Source organism: Acomys russatus, chromosome 13 (assembly GCF_903995435.1).
Source record: "Acomys russatus chromosome 13, mAcoRus1.1, whole genome shotgun sequence".
NCBI classification, from domain to species: Eukaryota; Metazoa; Chordata; class Mammalia; order Rodentia; family Muridae; genus Acomys; species Acomys russatus.
In genome coordinates, this window is record NC_067149.1 from 15947882 (window position 1) to 15968568 (window position 20687).

General features: G+C 46.0%; 1 protein-coding gene across 1 annotated transcript in view; it reads right to left on the reverse strand.

Moving 5' to 3' along the window:
• The window catches only part of Antxr1 (ANTXR cell adhesion molecule 1), a 190325-nt gene that overhangs the window by 108242 nt on the left and 61396 nt on the right, over positions 1-20687 (reverse strand). Inside the window, exons 9-10 of the mRNA XM_051154860.1 lie at positions 16403-16463; positions 7654-7752 (exon numbers count right to left, since the gene is read on the reverse strand). Coding sequence (XP_051010817.1) covers positions 7654-7752; positions 16403-16463 — 160 coding nt within the window. The remainder of the gene's footprint in view (positions 1-7653; positions 7753-16402; positions 16464-20687) is intronic.

Sequence of the window (20687 nt, forward strand, 5' to 3'; positions counted from 1 at the left end):
AGGGTGTGAGCCACCAGCAATCTTTATTCCTTTCCCTCAGCTGACCCAGCCTAACCTTTCCAAATGAATGCTGAATGCGTAGTTAGACAAAGCAGAATCACAGCCTGCCTGGGGCTCTCAGGGCCTAGCTGTCTCCGTGCTTGGTGCCTTATCTTGAATAGAAACAACAAAGGAGCAGGCTGCACCAAGTCCCCGCCCGTCACTTACACACATCTGGGTACTGTCTGTGAAGGTTCAGCCATTAGGCGCAGAAATAGAGGTGGGGGGGGGGTCTCACTTCCCACAGAACTGATGGGTAAGAGTGAAGGCAGGTTTCAGGGAACTCAAGCAAATTTGCCTCAACCCTTCCTACAGAGAACTGTTTTGCGTCCAAGTCCACACAAGGCTTATCGTTTTCTCTTGGGGGCGTGGAACACTTGATAGCCCCACACTAAGTCAGCCTGCACAGGAACTTGCAGATAACTCTTTCAACCTGCTCCTGCTCCTGTGAAAGTCTTTGTGGTGGCAAACCTCAAATTCCACATCCCCATGGTGGATCTCAACCTATCTGCTGTTTGTCTGGGTTTGCGTGACGTAACATACTGTTTCCACTTCAAAAACCAGAACAAAACCTGCGCTCCATCTGAAAGCAGGGGCGGTGGAGGTGCACAGACAGTAAAAGGGGGGAGGTCCCAGGGCTCAAGCGAGAGGACCAACTTAGGGAGGCAGGGAGGACAGGCGCCTCGCTGCGGCCGCACTCCCAGCTGAGGAAAAGAGTGCTCTAAACCTTGGGATCCGCCCTCTCTGGACTGAGGTTCCAGTCTCCCCTCTATGTGTGATATGGACAAGCAGGGAAATCCCTCTGGGGCAGGTGCACATCAGCCACCCAGGCACTGGAGCTGGGGCTTTGGGATCTTGGAGATCCACTTTTCATGGCAAAGTAGAGAAGAGGTCCAAAGCTTTGGAATGAGAGCATCCAAGTGTATGTTGTTACCTAGCCAGCTAGTGGCCTACGACTCTCCATATTCATGGCTATTTCTTCATCAACAAAGATGAGGGAGGGCACAGCTTACTCTTCCCACAGTGTGGCTGTGATGAAAATGAGATGACGAAGGGAAGAGATGTCACAGAAGGGCACCTGGGCAGCACAGGGACAAGCTAGGTGCTCAGCAGTCAGTAGCCGGTACCTCTGAGATGAAGCCTCCTGGGGGGGGGGGGGAGAATCAAGACCCCATTCTCCTTGTGTCATTCTCATGGGACTCAAGCAAAGTACACACAGTGCCTTTGACCAGCACACCTGTGAGTTCTCTAACTCATGGCGAAGGCTTTTCTTGGGAAGTTTAAGGTTTCTTCTTCCTCTGTCTTCCTCCTCTATTGATGCATTGATAATCACCTCAGGGCACCCGCAGCAGCAGCCCTAGCTCCCAGATGTTTTCTAAGACTAAGTATAGTTTCTGGATAATAAGACAAAGTTTGGAAAAAAAAAAAAAAAAACCCCAAACACCCAGCACCATCAATAATCAAATGAAGGTCTTTCTTTTCTTTTGAGAAGCTGAGCCTCTTTGGGGGAACTTTCAAAATGGCCTGTTTGAGAAAGTATCCTTAAAGAGGACGGACGGAGGCCCATCCTTTGGGAGTGTACAAAAAGGAAGCCATGGCCAGGCTTGTTAAATAAGAAATCAAGCTGGTAAGTAGCATTTTATATAGAAAGTAAAACATGACCGTGAAAGCATACAGCACGTCTTGTAAACTGCGGCGAGTCTGTAAAAAGCCAGCGTCTCCGTTTCTATGTGTGTTGCCCAGCACAAGGAGAGTCTGGCGTGCATTTTACTATTGCACCAGTAAACTGTCCACTTTTTATTTACTGTGCATAAACTGGGTCATTTCTCAGCTCATACCCCAGTGTTCTCATTTCAAGCATTCTAATCTCTAAGCAAGTGGGTTTCCGATTGGAAGGAAGCAGACCTCTCTTGGCACCACCGCACACTGAATCCTGCAGGAGGATGTGCAGCCAGGATAAACTGATAACGTTTGTGGTGTTTTCGAGGTATGTTCTTGGCCAGAAGGGACTCTGGAAAGGCAACCAAATGCTAATTTTTATATGTATGCGAGGCCTAAATAATTATCACAGCATTTAAATTAAACTTTAAAAAAAAAACTTAAAAAAAAAAAAACAACTTTAATGAGTTCTAATGCAAGTCAAGTGTCATTCCTGTAGAAATCTTAGAAAAAAAAAAAGAAAGAAAGACAGGGAGGAGGAAATATAAATTTACTGTAGTCTTACTCAGGGGTGGCTGCTGCGAACATTTTGTCTTTCAAGTTCGCACGTGAGTGTGTGTGAAGGGAAACAGAAGCAGGCCTAGCTTTTCTGTACGGCATGTAACTTTGTTTTAACACAGGATGTAACATTGCCACAGAAGTGATCATTCTCCCAGTCGCTGTAGACCAGTGGCTCTCAACCTTCCTAACGCTGTGACCCTCATGCTGTGGTGACCCACCCAACCATAAAAATTATTTTTGTTGCTACTTCATAACAGAAAATTTGCTACTGTTATGTGCCGTAATGTAAATAACTCAGTTTTCTGATTAGCTTAGTCTCACTTTCTGAGCCTCTTCTTTGAGAAGCCCACACCCACGATTGTGGGCGCATCTTACCTTCCTCCTGGCACCCCCCTCTCTTCCTCTTAACCCTCCTTCCCCTGTCTATGTGAAGATATCTTTATTAAATCCCAACTCTGCTTCATAAACAAAATGTGTAAAAAGCAGTCGACTCATTTTAAGAACAGCCTTCGTAAGATGTCTGATGGTGTCTCGCTGACCACGCATAGAAATGCCCTTTGCATCTTTGCCAGTTCTGGACACTGAGATTTTCTTATTCTTCCCAGGTTCGCTATAGCAAAATCAGCAACCACCGAAGCTGGATGTGGCGGCATGTGCCTGTTATCACAGTTATTTGGGAGACTAGGAATTAAGGCAAACCTCAGCTACATGGTATGTTGGAGGCCAGCCTGAGCTACATGGGAATTTGTGTCAAGAACAAAACCCTAGGAAAGTCCAAGAGAGCTGGTTGTTTCCTCTTGCACGGCCACGGCCACACGGAGCACTCCCCACCTGATCATTGAACACCGTTTTTTCCTACAAGTACCCTTCCCATCCACTTTACCTGCTCTTTCTACTTTTGTAAACAACTTTATTATTTGTGTGCACAGAGGGAAGCTCCGCAGGAGTCGGTCCCTCATTGAGTGACCCCGGGGTGGAACTCCGGTTGTCAAGCCGGCAATTGTACCTGCTGAGTCATCACCTCAGTCTCATTTTTCTATTCTTTTTTTTTTTTTTTTTTTTACATGCCAGGCTTCAGTAGATATCTTTATACTAAGACTTTTGGCCTTGTATTATATATGTTATAAATATTTTTTTTCCTTATTTCCTTTTCCTTTTGATTTTTGTTGGAGCTGGTAACAGGAGAATTTAAAAACATGTGCTTACACCATCAATTTTTATTTCCTTTCAAGCTTTAGTCCCCTTTTAGCTCAGCATGTTTACCCGCTGGGCAATTGTGCAAATATTTACTTTTCTAGAAATGTTATATTTTTCATGTTCACATTTCAAGTTCTCATTTCATCTAGAATTTGTTTAACTGTAAAGTGCAAGGTAAAAATCAAACTCAATCGTTTCTCTAAGCAGTTAGCCAGTTGTCCCAGCACCACTGATCTGAATGGTCACTTGTTTTAACACTAAATTTGTAGTGGGCTTTGGCTCTGTTTGGAGCTCTGTTTTATGGCTGTTTGCCAATTATACCAGCCAAACATTGTTTGAATGATTGTTGTTGATTCTAATGTCAGCTCAGGCAGGGTTTCTATATTCTCCCTGGCTGCTCTTATAGCTTATTCTTCTATATAAAGTTTAAAATTATTTTGCTAACTTAAAAAGCTGGTTACCGGGGCTGTACTAGAAGTAAATATTAAATGTAAAACAAGTATCTTTACAGTGCTCTGCTACTTCTTTGTTTAGTGACAGTGACACAGTCACTGGTAATAAGGGAGTAACACCAGCCAGGACTGGGCAGCTGTTCAGGCCATGCCTGTGAGTCCCACTAAATCTTTTAACAACCTATGACATAGAAGCTATTGTCACAAGCATTTCACAAGAAAAACCCAGGCACAGGATGCTGCAAACAGGGTTACAGGAACAGCTGCAGCTGGTGGAGCCAGGATGCCTCCCCATTGCCTCCAGATACTGCGCTATGCTTGGAGTCCAGATTATGGGCCCTTAAGGACTTTTTTGTTTTGTTTTGTTTTGTTTTGTTTTAATGTCACTCATATGTCTCCTTGTATGTCTTTACGCATTGTCCTCAATAGATTTTGTTGTTACATTTTCCTGGGAATATCTTAATTTTAAGGTACATTTTATTTACTCTGTGTGTTTGTGTGTGTGTGTGTGTGTGTGTGTGTGTCTGATGTGGGTCTGAGCCCCTGGAGCTGGTGTTACAGATGGTTGTGAGCCTCCTGATGTGGGTGCTGGGAAGTGAACTCAGACTGCTGAGCCATTCCTCCAACTCCCTGGGATATTTCCTAATGGTCACCATTGAATTCTGGGTGAAGGTATGGGTAAAAGCTGAGGTGTTTATAGCCGGAGGTAGTGGTAGGGGGTGAATACAAGAAGATAGCAGAAAGATAGATAAGAAAATGTCACAATAAAAGCCATTGCTTTATATGTTAACTAAAAAAATAATTGAAAAGTAGAAAAATAAGTGAGGCGCTAATTCGGAAACATCCAGTCTAATAGCCCCCTTATTGTCTACGATACTGTGTAGCAATAAACCAGTGACTCTGGTTTTCTGGGAATGCAAGATTCCTGAGTATTTGAAAGTGCTGATGCTGCCATTGGTTCGCTTGTGTCTTTAATGATGTCATAGCATTGTCTGCTGTGCCCTGAGCAGTATGGACATTTAGATAAAGCCAAGTGAAATTAAAATTGAATTTCTCAACCATGCAGCCAGGTTTCAAGTACCATAGGGTCCATATCAGCTAGTTTTCTAGAACATTCACACCATTTGGGATGGGATGGAACCATCAGGTCTCAATTACAGAGCAGCCAGTTGGGGTAGCTTGCTACTTCCCTTCCCAATTTAAAGTGAATATCTTTTACAGTGGTTTAGTATTAGAATGACGCTGCTGTTATGTCTGTACCTGAAGACCTTCTGACCTTTGACCTTGTAATTTTAAGAAATTAGATTGAGCTGGATGTGGTGGTACATGCCTTTAATCCTAGCACTCAGGGAGGGGAGTCAGAGGCAGGTAGATTATTTTGAGTTCAAAGCCAGCCTGGTCTACAAAGTGAGCCAAGGCTACACAGAGAAACCCTGGGTTGACAGTGAACTTAACATCGGGGTCACCAAGCAAATTCTCTCTGGAACTGAGTCGCTGTTGCTGTCTTCTGCAGCCCTCAAAAGCTGTGCTAGGAGAGGTGTGAGTCTGTAGTTCCAGCTGCTTCCCCTACGACGGTGGCCTGTATTTTGTGTGTGTATGTGTGTGTGAGACCTGTTTTTTTTGTTTGTTTGTTTTTTTTGTGAGTAAGTGGAGGGCTGGGCACAGGTGTCCTGTGCATACCAGGAAAGGAAGAGGAACAAAGGGATAAGAGTTGGCAGATCAACTGGCAAGTGCTGGGTCTGTTCTGTGTGTGTGTGTGTGTGTGTGTGTGTGTGTGTGTGTGTGTGTGTGTGTGTGTCCTGTCTCCTGCTTAGAGTTTGGGACTGGGCTCTCAGGGGTAAGTGGGAATTAACTTACAGTGGCTTGGGAAGCAGCTTCCACATGGTGCCTCTGCTCAGGGACACTGAAAAATGGATTCAAACGGCACACACATTTTGGACGTACAAAAGCATTCCCATTTAAAAAAAAAAAAAAAAAACTAACCGAATGCTTTCAATGTTTGACATTATTCCAAGCCAGAAATTCCAGATGGTTATGAGGAAGCCGCTGCTTGTGTTTAAATTATCAAGAGGGTTTCAAGGTGTCAAGGAGAGAAAAAAGAAGAAAAAAAGGTGTGTCCAATTCTCCTAATTTAAAAACAGATTCAGACCTCCTGTCTTCTGGGGCTACAAGCAGAAAACACAGAGTGGGTGGTAAGCTGCCTGTGAATCTGCCATCCTTCCCTCCTAAACCTCTGGTCTGCTGGGCAGAAAGGATAAAGTGGGGGAGGGCACAGTGAGATGAAAAAAAAAATGCAGCATGCTGTGGCTGTTGGTTATCACTGCAGACAGGGAGCCAGGAATTGTCTATGTGATGGACGCCAGATACAAATAATCACCAGGCTCCCAGCATCTGTTCTTGAACCAGACCTCCCATCTCCCCGGACAGCCACTGAGTCACACGTCTTTACATTCAGATCTTGCCTGCTGCAGATGTCTCCCGGAGCTTTTACTGTTATGACCGTGCATTTTTCCTCAAGAAATGCACTAAGCCTTGCTTCCGTACTCCTGATTTCTGTAAGGAATTCACCACATTGAGAGTTTCTTGGCGACTCCAAGCAAGAATCTTCCAGATTGAAAAGAAAAAGTCCCAGAATCCACACATGCAAGCCCAGTATTCTGGTTTTCAATTTACTCAGGATTAATCAATTTAGACCATCTTGTTTTCATTCTTACTCTAAAATCTCCAGTGCTTTGCTGAGAAGCCTCCAGTTTCACAGGCCCTAAGTAGGCAGAGCCTGTGTGGGAGTGAACAATTTAGTAGACCACAGGGAGGAAGCAGGCTTTAAGGCCTGCTTTAACTTTTTTGCATAACTATGGCCCCTCCCCCCCCACACCTTGATACCACCTTTGGTCTTTAGCATAACTGTAGCTCCTCTGTTAACACCCGATTTCCGTCTTTGGCATAACAGAGGCCATTTTTGTCTTTAGTCTCCATTTTGATCATAAGGTGAAATTAAATTTAAGTTCTCAGGCTCTGCCTGGTTGACATAAAAAAATAGCCTTTGCTTACAATCCAATACTTGTTAAATGTTCCGCTTGAATTAATGATATGTGTTCCACTTAAACAAAACCACAACCCTTGCTATGTTCCTTTCTCCCAGAATAGTGGGAAACTAGAAAGCCCTTAAGTTCCCCCTACCCCAAATCCCAGCCAACCAACTTAAAACGCTTTGTCTAGCTACCTAGGCAAAATATACCTGGGATAGAATTGATTCTTCTTCCTTGGTTAGGCACAATGTACCTGGGATATAATTGATTCCTCCTGCTTGGTTATAGTGTTTTCCCCTTTAATAACTCACTTTAAGAATGGCTCAGGGTCACCTTGGTACTTGAATCCAAGCTGTGCCCCTGACTGATCCATCTTTGTCTGGCCTACAATAAACTTTCATCATTCTGAGTCCGGCGTCCGAGCAGTCACTGCAGGCTATTCTCCAATCCCAACAGCAGACACTCACGCTCCTTAGGGCTAGTTCAGTGCTGGGGATGGGAGGACACTGACCACTTACGTCAAGCCTTGTCCTGATTCCCTGGCTGGACACTCTTGGGCTGCACCTACCCAGAGCAGTCCAGACTCAGATCAGAATCAAAGGCGTCGATAGGACCAGCTGCTCCTCCCTGGAGCAGTTCTCTGAACGCCCCTGTAAGTGGCTGTGCTGGCAGCCCCTCCCCTGCCCCCACGTCCAACCAGTGTCACCAGGACTTACTGAGTGTGACTGAGTCATTGATCTTGAAGCTGCAGAGGACCCTGTCCACATTGCGGGCATGTCGGAAGCCATTTCCTCTGACAACCACTTGAAAGGATTCTGAAATGAGGAAGAACAGCACACATTACTGGACCCATCACCTCTAAACTTGTTTTCTGTCCACTACAGAGCCTCGGGCTGCTGTTTCAATAAACTTCAGACTCCCAGGGGTCAGGTCAGGTAGGAGAACAAGAGCAACAGGAAGGCTGCATTCCACTCACTGAGCCCTGGCCCCCCTGACGCTCTCGAGGAAGGCACTGGGCTGCCTGCTCTACTCCCTGCTTTGCTGCCTGCTGTGCCTTCCTCCCTCTTAGCCACTTAGCCATTTAAGTCCCAGCCACTTTTTAAGTCTAGACAGTTCTAAGACAGCCAGCTGGGACCCCATGGAAGGAACATCCCTCCTTGAGTCTGATTTACATTTTGGAATGTCCTGACAGAATTTCAGAGTCCAGATGCCTCATAAGCTTTAGAAACTACAGCCCAGGGCGTTCAGAGCCTGTGCTAAACCACTAAACCACTGCTGGGCGCGCAGTTATGAAATGTCTGCTTGTGTGCTTTTGTCGCTTTCTCCCCCAACCAGAAAAGTGTTCCCTTAGGTCAGTAGCCATATGATGGATGGGTCTGTGCCTTTCCTCTCTCCTGGGTGCACGGCTGTCCTGTGTGGCACGGTGAGGAGTCACTGCACTCAGCTGAAGAGCTCTGTGGAGTTCAGGTGTCAAGGATGGCCTGCTGGAACTGAGCCATTTCTCTATGACTCGAAGAGATCTCATGGGCTTACACACCAATTTCACACTGGTGGAATATGTGTCCAATTATTAGTATTTGTGACTGACCTTGTTATACGTAAAAAAAAAAAAATCTCTTTATAATATTGCCCCACCAAGCAAAAAAGCCAACTAGTGAAATGCTTATGAATATCTTTTTATGGTTGATGATATCAAGCAGTCCGTTCTGCTTATTTATCTATTTATTTATTTCTGTGTTTCTGTGCACCTGCATGTAGAGGCCAGAGGACAACCAACCTTAGCTGTTGCTCCCTAGGAGCTCTCGGCATTGCTGTTTGGAGCAAGGTCTCCCCCTGACTTTAGGCTTGCCAAGTAGGCTAGGCTGGATGGCCATTGAGCCCCAGCTGCCTTTGCCTTCCCAATGCCAAAATTACAAGCATGTACCATCATACTTGGCATTGGCTTAAGAGTTCTTTTTTTATTTAACCCATGTTCCATCTGCCCAGTTCTCACTCTCCTTTCTCTTAATCATCTGTGTATAAATGAAAAAACTGGGGCTTGGGATAATGCTTTAACAACACACAGAGACAACAAAAAGTCAGAAGAATAACTGCAGCCTTTGTGAAAGTGAGTCTGAAGTAAATTGCTACCCAAATAGAGACTTTGTTGGAGGAAGGATGGAATTCAAGAGCTAGCATGTGGGACTCTTTTGAAAGCTAAGTAAACGCCATGCGTATGTGTTACACTCATTCCCAGGGAACTCAGAGATCTCATTTGCCAAAGCAATAACCGATAGTTAATGGTCCCTTGCTGTGCCAGCCCAGTGATGCGCGTTGTATGGATCTGCTGTAATTTCCACCTTCCTTTTCAGGCCAGGGAGTGCAGCTGAGAAAGTGATCTCACAGACATTATGTAAGCTCTCAAGATCACACAGATAAAAACCCTCAGCTCCAGGCTGGAATCGAGGGCAGCCAGGCACCAAGGGCCACTCGCTTAGCTCTCATCCACTATGGTCCTAAGACCATCTGGCTGGGAAGGGTGCTCACTGTGGTGTGCCCGCCGAGCGGTTAAGGAGTTGGGGCTATGATTCCTTTAAAGCTCGCCTTTTCCCAATTTTGGCCAGGTGTGCTCATTTATCAGCTGTGTGGAGCTGACCTACCTACAGACCAAGAAACTGAGGAAGCCAGGGGCACCATGGGTTGAGAGTATGAATAGGAGGGAAGGTGAGGAATCAGAGGGCCAGGGGCCAGGAGAGCAGGGGAATTAAAGTTCTAAGCTTTTGACGATTCCCACCCCCACCCCCCCACCCCCCGCCCCCAGAGCCAGCAAAGCTGGATTCATAGCCTCAGGGTGAGAGCCTTGGTTGGGAGCTTTATGAATTAATATGTTTTGTCAGGACTTAAGTCATGAGCAATTAGGATCTATGTGTGCATGTTGACACGTGAGCATAATTGCTAAGTCTAGAAAAGTGGGTTTAACCCTTTACGTGTTCCCCACCCCAGCACATCTCTGAGCATCGGCTGGTTCAATGGGCAGGAAGACTTTTACTGCATCTCATTTCCTCAGCGAAGCTAGGGGAAACCCATCTTGGGTTTCTAGTTTGGATGCCAGACCTATAGACCTCTAGTTGACACTTCTGCTGAGTCCATGTGTTTTCTGCCTTGCCTTTCGCCTCCCCCTTTTTCCTCACAGATCAGCACAAGGAGAGGAGATGCTGGAAACAGGCTGCACGCCAAGCTCTCCTCTCTAACACCATGTCCAGCACTGCCTGTTCGCTGTTGAACCGTCTATAAAAGAAGCTCTCCACATGTCTCATTGGCCCAGCCTCAAGGCGCTGAGGAAGGAAGACAGCAGGGGGACCCGTGACGAGAACCAAACCATGCAACCACTTAGGCGTGGGGAGAGGAAGATGCTGGAGTGAGAGGCGGGCTCTTACCCTACCTGGCACAATTTCCATGCCAGCACACACATTTGGTTTCCAGAACGGCTCAAACATCTGACCCAGCAGCCTCCCTGGAGTGCCAGAGCCTTGTGCAAAGAAGTTATGTAATCCAGTCCTGTGCAATGAATCTGCAGCAAGGAGGAGGCAGGACACACCTCACCCAGGACACCACACCCCACTCTAATGCCCCTTATCCTCAGAGCCCTGCACCTACCCTCCACAGTCAACACAGTTCAGTGCTTGTAGCAAATGCCCACACAGGAATGTCTGCAGCATCCCAGCTCCTTCAGGAAGTGTTGGGATGGACTGTGGGCTTTCAGGGAACAATTGTCTGTGTCTAGTGGCCTTTGGTTTAATCTTCTGTCCTTTGTCCTTTGAGATGTGTATCCTCAAGACATATACGTTCACTAGGATCCTTTTGTAATTTTTATCCCTAATGATAATTTACAGTTCTTGAAGGCAGAAGCTAGCATTTCTATTTCTTCTGATGCTTGCCTGTGTCTAACCCGGGGTGGGTTTATCTCCGTGTAAGCTCATTGGATGAATGAAAGAACAAAAGGGAAAAAGCAAGGTGCTCACGTGTTCAGGTCCCAGCCAGGTCTACTCTGTGTACTTGTTCTGGTCAACAAATGAAAATATGTTCACCATCATTAGTCATTGCAGAAATGCAAACGGACACTGCAGGACTATTTTACAGCCAGTATGACAGCTGCTCCGAAAGAGGCAGACAGTAGCAAGAATTGGTGATGAAGTGAAAAGCCATGTGCATTGTTGGTGGGACTGTAAAATGGTGCGACTTCTTCGCTAATAGCCTAGCAGTTCCTCAAGATTTTAAATATAATTATGCCACCAGCCAAACTTTCCCCTCCTGGATATATGTCCAGGAGAAATGAAGTCTGTCTGTCCACACAAAAACTCACCAATAGCACTGTTCATAAGAATCTACGATAGAAACACCCGATGACCATTGGCTGATGAATAATCTCTACATAATCGATTATTACTTAGCCATAAAAGGAGACCAGGCCCTGATGCACACTGTGACCCGAGAGCCTTAGAAACACTATGCAAAATGACAGAAGTCAGGTGTAAAAGGGCACGCATGGCAGGATTCCCTTCCTGTGACAATGCCAGTTTTAGCAAAGCCAGAGACAGGAGGCACATTAGTGGCTGCTGTGGTGGCGGGTGGGGGTGACTGCTGCTAGGTACACAGCTTCTTTCTGGATAGTGAAAGCATTATGGAATTAAGTGGCTGCTGTGGTCATACAAGACTGATATGTTAAAAAACGCCAAATAAATTGTATGCTTTAAAAGGGCAAACGTCATTGCTTGTAAATTAAACAGCAAAATGTGAGGGGATCGGCAAAGTCCGCCCTTTTCTTGCCTCAGTATTTTTCCTTTAAAAAAATAAAATAAAATAAATAAGGTGCATAGCTCTGGGATGGCTTCCTAGCTCTCTATGGACTGGAAACAGAGACATTTGCATATTTCTCCTTGTTCTGCTCCCTCACCATTGCTGTGTCTGACTACAGTGGGGGTTACTTCATCCCCTAAGGCAGGTTGGGCTTTCCTTCCTAATAAGCGCTCATTGCACCACGCACCACACGTCAGTCTACAACAGTCTGATTTTATAACAACTTCTGCGAGACAAAATTGGTGTAGGCTAGCACGCGCGGGAAGGGTGAGGTCTGATGGGTGAGCAGAGGGGACGGTGACCTCCCCACTACCCTGTGCCCCTCTCTTGTCCTTAGCAGTCCTTCCTGCTCCTCTTCCTCTCCTTAGGAGCCACTGGGCTGCTTTCTAATGAAGCACCAGTTGCGTTTTCTAGAAGTTTGTGAGCGAGCATGGAAGCACACAGACGAGCTGTCTGGCCTGTGCAATGAAGACCCACCTGTAATTACTTTGAGGGTTACACAGGGCTGAGGACTATTGCATCACACAGGAAAAATCAATATTATGGTCCATTCGTTTGCTCATGAATTTGTGAGTGGTTTGCAGCTCTGGGTCTATTAAGCATGGAGCTGGTACGAGCGACTGTTAATTTTGTCTTGTCACAGATTTATTTCATTCTTTTCCCTTTTATCTTGGGCAAATGTCCAGGGCGAGCAGGGCTGGGCCAATCAGTCAGTGAATGTTTAATTTTTTGTTTTTTTTAAAGAAATTGTTTTCCTGATGTGACTTCGCACTCTGCGTTCTCACTGACAGGATATGAGAGTTCTTCTTCCAGTCAGAAACACTGACGGGGGACCGGGGGTGGCGGGGTGTCTGTCCAGAAGATCATGAAACATCCACTCAGAAGAGGGTCTAAGTGTCAGGCATCAGTGCTTTGCAAAAGACCAAGAAGGTCAAGAAATGAGAGTTCCATCTGACTTTGCCAGAGTGGCTCTAAATCCCAACAGCAAATGTAAAGGAGGGGGGGGGGACACCATTTGCTTTGACGTAAGCCTTCCCTGTCTTGTTGGAAGCAGCCGGAAACAGCTGGACGCTACAACTGCCTCTGAGATGACTGCTTGAGGGACTGAGTATGACTTCCTTTCTGGACGTGCTCGTAAGGACTCAGCCCGAGGGGGTGTTTGTTAGACAGGAGCTCGGCTGGGAGCCAGCCTGCCGATGGGCCTACCCTCCTAATTACACAGAGCCTGACACGCAAGAATGTTTAATGAGAACTTTTAAAGGCACCCAGGTTGGAAGATAGCAACGTGATTTAAGCGAAGGCAGTGCCAACGCTGCCACAGCAGGTGACTAATGTGGGCTTTGGAACAGGGACGGAATCAAGACAAAGCAGCATGCTGGATGGCCACCATGTATTGGTCCGATCTGGGAGTGACAACAGGAGATGAAAGGCGACTACTGGGTAGGAAAGAAAATGTGCATCTTTCTCTCTTTTTTAGATGTATATTTTATTTATTATAATTTATTCACATTACATTCTGATTGTTATCCCCTCGCTCTTCTCTTCCCGCTCCCACCCACCCTCCTTCCTCTCCTCTTGTCCCCTCTCCCTAGACCTCTGACAGAAGGGGTCCTCCTACCCCACTGTCTGGTCACAGCCTATTAGGTCTCATCAGGATAGCCTGTATCTCCCTTTCTCTGTGTGCCCCAAGAATGAGTAAGTGCATCAGTCAAGCAACTGCAGCCCCACCCACTGTCACTGGATCTGACTTTCTGAGGTAGCAGGGTAGCTGGAATCCGTAAGTGCATCTGTGTTTCAGCATGTTAACAGCAACTGCATTTTAAAAGCTGCAGTGTGGGTAAGGAAGACCACATGCGTGAGTCACTCAAGGCCTGCAGGCTGCCAGCATGCAGCCTCTGGGCCTGTTCCCTAGGTACTTTGACTGGTGACACATGCTTTGGTGACATGCACTTTTAATCCCATGCATCAGTGAAATCAGGTTTTCCCTAAGCGGGTTTGTATGTGAAGCTGGCTATCAAAGCCCACGTCCTATCATTTATATCAATCCTGTAACAGCGTTACTCCCCTCTATCCCGCTGCCTAGCACAGTCTGACACTGAACAACCCACTCACAGGATCTCTCAGATCTCCTGTGCCACGTACTTTAAATCTATGTATACAATTTATAAAAAGGGAGATGAGTAATTTGTTGAATCTAGAATTATGGAGGAGGGCTTTTTTTTTTCTGTTGTCTAAATGGCTTTTTTTTTTTTTTTTTTTTTTTTTTAATTTGAGACAAGGTCTCTCTGTTTAGCCTTGGCTGTCTTGGACTCTCTTTGTAGACTAGGCTGGCCTTGAACTCACAGAGATCAGCCTGCCTCTGCCTCCTGAGTGCTGGGATTAAAGGTGTGCGTCACCACGCCTAGCTGGTTATTGCTTTTTTAATAGTGTTTCATTCTAAGCAAACATAAAAAAAAGTGTAATAACCCCTTACAGTTGTATGGAAGGAGTTAAAGAAGATCCCACCACAGAGAAAAGTAAGTGGTATGTGCTTTGAAGGAATACATAAGTGAAGACACTCATCAGATTTTATTGACGGCCTATTTAGTGCCAGGTGCTTTCCTAGGCAGTGGGACATGGAGAGAAATAAGGTCCTTAGGGGAACAAGCTAATGATTCTTGAGAATTGGAAACTGCCCATGCCCTGCAGGCCTTCTGATGTCTCACAAGGTTGCTACAGATCCAAAATTGCAAAGCCAAAGCCTGGGTTTCCTTCATGCGTGAGGTAATTGTGCAATCAAGGGGCTTCCTTGCCTTCTAATTACTCTAAAATTCAGGATTATAAAAAATATGTATTGTATTTGCACACAACACACGAATAACCCACTCCTTATGGGAAGCTCACGGAGCTCAGGGGTGACTGACTTTGAAGTCAATCAAGTCTAATCCAGTTTAGGCTCTGCCCTGCACAGGCCCTGGCATGAACCCATGTGGTCACATCTTTCATCAAATTTCCCTCTCTTGTGTTTTTAGATTTATTCATTATATGTATGTGTGTTTTGCCTGGATGTATGTGTGCGCGCCATAAGCCTGCATGTATGTATGTATGCATGCCATGTGCCCGCATGTATGTGTGTGTGTGCCATGTGCCTGCATGTATGTGTGTGTTCCATGTGCCTGCATGTATGTGTGTGCACAATGTGCCTGTATGTATGTATGTGTTCCATGTGCCCGCATGTATGTGTGTGCACCATGTGCATGCTTGATGTCCTTGGAGTTTTATCAGAAGAGGGAGTCAGATCCCCTGGGACTGGAGTTACAGGTGGTTGTGAGCCACCATGTGGATGCTGGGAACCTGGGCCCTTTGCAAGAGCAGTGAGTGCTCTTACTGCCTGAGCTGGATCTCTCCAGCCCACACTCTTCATTCTTACAAGGTACACTATGTAGCTCAGGTTGGCTTTGAACTCTCCATCCTTCTGCCTCAGCCTCCCAAGTGATGGGCTTGTACATGTGCAACCCCAGGCTTTCTTTGAAGTCCTTCTCCTGGAATGACCCCAGCCCTCTGTGCTGCCAAACAACAACTTATTTGAACATATGAAGGATATTTTAAAAATTGCTTTTCATTGGAAAATTAATACATATGTCTGAATAGTCACCATGTATTTTGCCAGCAACATTACACACATGTGTACGTATTCATGTGTGTACATACGCATTCATATAAATATGGAGCTAGGCATCGAGTCTTGCTAACATATGTGCATGTATGTATTTTGTGTGATGTTGACTCAGATTTAGTGTCTACCTCCTTAGCCATTTTCAATTGCTCTAAAATGCAATTGATAATTGTAAAGGAAACCCGCAGGCAAGTCCCTTGATTACACCAGTAAAATAGGCAAGCTCTTCCTGCAGGGTCTACTGTCTCATGAGGGCTGGGTGACACATTTTCTGTTGATAATTTATGACCGGCATTTGGTGTTCAGAGAGACCAGAAACAGAGCACCAACAGGGGCCTCACAACACTGAATGACAAAAGGCACAGAGGGACAGGGACCAGAGAGTCCACCCTTGTATTTCCATCACCCAGCCATGTGCCTGGCCCGCAGCAGGTTAAGAGGAGATGGTATTGTGACTCAAAGGCTGCCCTTTAGAGAGTTCCTCCACTGATCATAAATTGTAAAGGGCCTTATAGTGATGCCTGCAGTTCTGTACCACTCACTGTTTTGTAAGGCCTGGTAGGTTGAGCAATTAAGACAAATATAGCAAATACACAGAATATTTAGAACACCATTTCCGGGGAGGCCAAGGGACTGTGACCCTCTGATGTGTGGTCTGTAGGGCTGTCATGAGGAAGAACAGCTCACTTGCAGGTGTGGTGGTGTGGTGATCAGCCCTGCACTGATGTGAGAGGCCAGTATTGTACTCATGCCCCGTGACAGAACGGGGTCTGACAGCCAATTTCAGGCTTTCCAGTAACCAGTATTTTCTCTTCTCATTTCCTTTTCCCATAGCAGATTTAATCAATAATTTCTGATTTTTTTTCAAAAACCTACCCGCCTCTTGTCCCACTTTTACTCCCTTACCAAATATAGGTGTGAACTCAAAATATTATCAACTGAGTGAAAGAGATTAGCACTTAATTTCAACTTACCTCCTGCACATATGGTGGACGGTTCAGCTGCTAGAATTTCGATGCAGGATTTCTTTAAAATCTAGGTGGAGAGGAAATACAATAATCAATGACTGTGTTGTTTTACTAAAATAGAGAATTAAGGTACAAGAAAAAGAAGTTTAAGGACATTAGAGTACAGGAGAAATGGTGGGCGATGCATCATTGTCAACACCATGCACTAATGAGCCAGCTGTGCCAGCTGTGCCGAGTGCCCAGACAGCCATGAGAAGCAGTCATTCACTTGGTCCTTCAGTATTTACTATAGGTTTTTATTAAACCTATTATACAGGAGTCCTGTTTTGAACCAAGAGATTCTATATAGCATTACAAATGTTATGTCTAAAATCCCTTCCCTGGGGAGGATGTGAACATGTCAACAATCCATAGGTCCCACCAAGATGGGAGTTGATCTTGTGATGAAGGCTGCACTTTGGCTTGGGGGATTAGTCCCTTACAATGAAATGGGACTTTCATGTGACATGGTAAACAATGGTTAGTCCCAGGTAGGGGCAGATGGCAGGGGATAAACAGGAAGGTTTATGGGGAAACAGTTGAGATACCACGCTAAGTGCTGCCTAGAAAAGGCAGCTGTGAATGGGACTTTAATAAAGACTAGTGCGGTCAGCTGGGGGCACAGTTGGGGGAAGCAGGGAGCATGGTGGACATGTAAGGCACAAAGAGTGGACAGTAGAGAGGAGGAACACAGCTATGGCAGGAGAGACCGTGGAATGGCCCCCTTGCCACCGGCATGGTGGTCACGCTGCTTAGACTTCTTTTGATAGAAAAGGTCTGTAAAGTTGACCTGGCGCGCTTGGCAGGCTACATGCTGGCCTCACTCTTCAGGCCGACCGACCTCTGCCCTTGTTCAGATGGGAGTGCATCCTCTAGCTGAGTCATGCGGGACGCGGTACTATGAAGGCTCTGTGTGGGACGTAAGCTTCTCTCCACCGTCCATGAATTCTACCCCTTGGTGAGTACAGGCTCTAACATTTCAGCCAAGTATGTTAAACAAATACTGGGGTGCTGAATTCATCTGTGAGACGAATATGGCTTGGGCTTACTTTTCTATGAAATTTGAGTTGGCTCAGAGAGCTGGAAGGTACTGCTTCGGAACCCATGAAATGGTATTTGTTAAACCAACTAATGATTTAATTAGTAAAATTCTGTTTGTAAAACAGGGATGTGTCTCTTAGACCTGGGAAATGCCCATTTATCTGCACGGATGCTTGTGCAGAGAAACTTCTTATCCTTCCTCATTCTTATGCAGTCTGCCTACCACAATGTATAATCAAATGGAAAAGGCAATAAATGACAAGGCAGGGGATGGATTCAAGGGTAAATGGAAGGAAGACGGCGGGAGGACGGAGCTCAGGAAAGATGTGCTCATCTGGGTGAGCAGTGAAGTCGGCTCCAAGCCTCCCAGCCGTAAGTGCGGAAGGCATACGCAGGAACATCTCAATCCGTGCAATGAAAACACACCAGTTTCTCAGAAGAGGCTATATTTACCCATTCCAGGGAGAAATCTGGGCGTCCTCAGAGAGCAGCAGCATAAAAGGAAATGGACAAACAAGCTTAAGAAAAATATCTTTATCTGGAGAGCAGATGATGAGACAGGAAAAATTACTTAAGGCATGTCCGTAGTTACAAGCGAGGCTTTTAGGAAACGCTACCCTGGGGAGTTAGGAAAAGCGACATTTCTTTCTTTGTCAAGTTTTATTTTCACTCATTCTCTCTCTCGTGTGTGTTTGTGTGTGTGTGTGTGTGTGTGTTCATGTGTGTACATGTGAGTTGTAGAGGCCAGAGGACAGCATTGGCTATTGTTCCTTGGAATCTGACCCTGTTTTTAAGAGTCTCTCATCTAGGCTGGCTGGTCTTCCAGTCCCAGGGGTCTGCTTGTCCCTACCCCCGTACGGCTGAGATTATTTACTTATTTTTTTAAACTTGTGTTCTCAGGCTAGACTTCAGGGCTTCAGGTTTTTAAGGGACCGCTTTACCGCACGAGCCTTCTTCCAACCCCTCTGTTTTTAATGCACATTTTTGGGCCACAGCTTTGTGGAATTTTTGTAATTTGTCTTCCCCTGACCCTCTCTGTTTTTAGTTTCCTCTTGATTCTGTGTTTGGGCGGTGGTCCCCTCAGCTTTAGCTGAAACTTACACCTTCCTGCCTCAGCATCTCACTCCTGCTAACCCCTGTCTCAACTGCAGTGACAACGGAAATGTTGTGGATGTCACATGTCTCCCTTGTGTGTCTCCCTTGGAGCTGGAAGTTCCCCACATACCTGACTCTGAGCACTTTGTTTCAATGCTGAGATCCTAATTCCCTTTGACAGCAAGGACAATCCCAAGTGTATTGGGATCGGGTGTGCAGCTTCCCCGTCTGCATCCTCGTGTCCACTTATCTTAGGCCTTTAGTAGTACCCCAGGACCAGACACTGACTTCCTCGGGTGGCTCCTGCCTACAGGAGAAAGAGGAGATGACCCTTCCCCACCATATGCTTCCTGTCAGCTCTCCAGCCTGGTGGACCACTTCATATGTTCTTAGGGAGGGATCTCCAAAGCAAACCACATTGAAGGAAGTGGGGCTAATTTAAAGGGACTGGGCCTCAGAACAACACAGGGCTGGGTTTTGACGTTTTGTAAAAATTCCTCAGATTTCCTCTAGAAAGTCTCATCAAGCATGGAATACCTACAACTGAAGACTTCAAAACAGAACAAGAATTAAGCTGAGCTGTTGGGTCTGTCTTTTTTCCATTTCCCAAAGCAAGCATATGACATGTCCTCTCATGTAAGTTCCTGAGTTTCCACTGACATCTTTGAACCACTCTTAACGTGTAACCAGGATCTGGTAAAAGAAACTTCAGTGGCTCTTTGACTACAGACACACTAACGGGCCCTGTCATAATAAACACACGCTGTATCATTTTCTCGAAGTGTCTGCACTTAGCTGATAACTCTAGGGAGCGTATAAAAGGCAAGAGCTGTCAGCCAAGTGCTATGATTCAATCAAGTAAAAACAGCTTTTCCAACCTTAATTTCAAACATCTGGAAAAGACCATGACTGCCAGTAGAATAAAATTCATCAGTTGGGGGGGGGGGGCGGGGGTGGTGAGACAGCATTGGTCTGGGACTGTAAGCCCCTGTTAGATTGAAATGTCTGGTTTCAAAAGGTAGGAAAGTCTTAATGGTTGGATGGGTCTTGGGGGGATGGTATGACCTCCTTGTGGTGGTTATCAGCAGCCCAGACAGTATTGTCATGAGTTCGCCTGAACTGCAGCCAACAGCAGATTGGTTTAGAGACTGAAGAACTCTGAAAGCGAGGAGCTCATCCCCCCCCACCCCACTGCCCGCACCGCCCCCCTGCCATGGCCCAGGCAGCAGTAGATATGGAGGAGCTATGGCTTACATTGTTAGGTCCAAATTCCCCTAAAGTGGCAGTGCCACTAACTATGACAGCATGGGTTCCGCTTGGGCTGGATCGCTGGCTGGTGAATAGCTAAAAGCACTCACGCAGCTTTCCTGGGAAACCAGTCAACCGGTCTCTGCCCAAAAGAGCCTTGATCCTTATCCCTTCTTACCTTAGGGCATCCATGCCCCTATTGAGGTGCAGCTCTTCTGCATACAAAGGCCCCAGGCTAGTTTCCTAGCTCCTCTTACCGCCTTCTTCCTCCTTCTCCACTGTGCTAGCTCCCAGGAGGTTCCAGTTTATAGGGTTCCCAGCCAGCTTCCTTTATAACCCCCAGAGCTTCTCCTTTTGTTTTTCTCTTGCTCCTAAGAGATAGCCCTGGCACACGCCAGTCTCTTTTTCTCTGTTCTAAGAGACAGTCATGGCTTTAGGCTCCTTTAGATGCCTCTGGCTACTCTCTCTCTCTCTCTCTCTCTCTCTCTCTCTCTCTCTCTCCCCTCCCCCCCCCCCCATCTTAGAGACAGCCATGCAGCTATCATGTTTACAATAACCCTTTCTTCCCACCCATGGAGTGGACTAGTTCAGTGGTTCCATTGCTCTGTTGCTTACAGTATGGTACCTCAGGAAATCACTACAGGAAAAAAATAATGAATGGAAAGGAAGAGATTTACACAGGTCTCCAGTGATGTCAGAGGTGAGGTGAGGGGCCCACAGTGGATGGGGGGAGAGGGGTAGATCACCCTGTGCTTTAGATATCCTTCAGTGAGGAGTTGGATCTCGGCCCATGGTCCTTGATGATTCTTTGAACTTTTCAAATGCCAATTTTTGGAAAGCATTTAAAATGATGAGTGAAAGTGAGGAC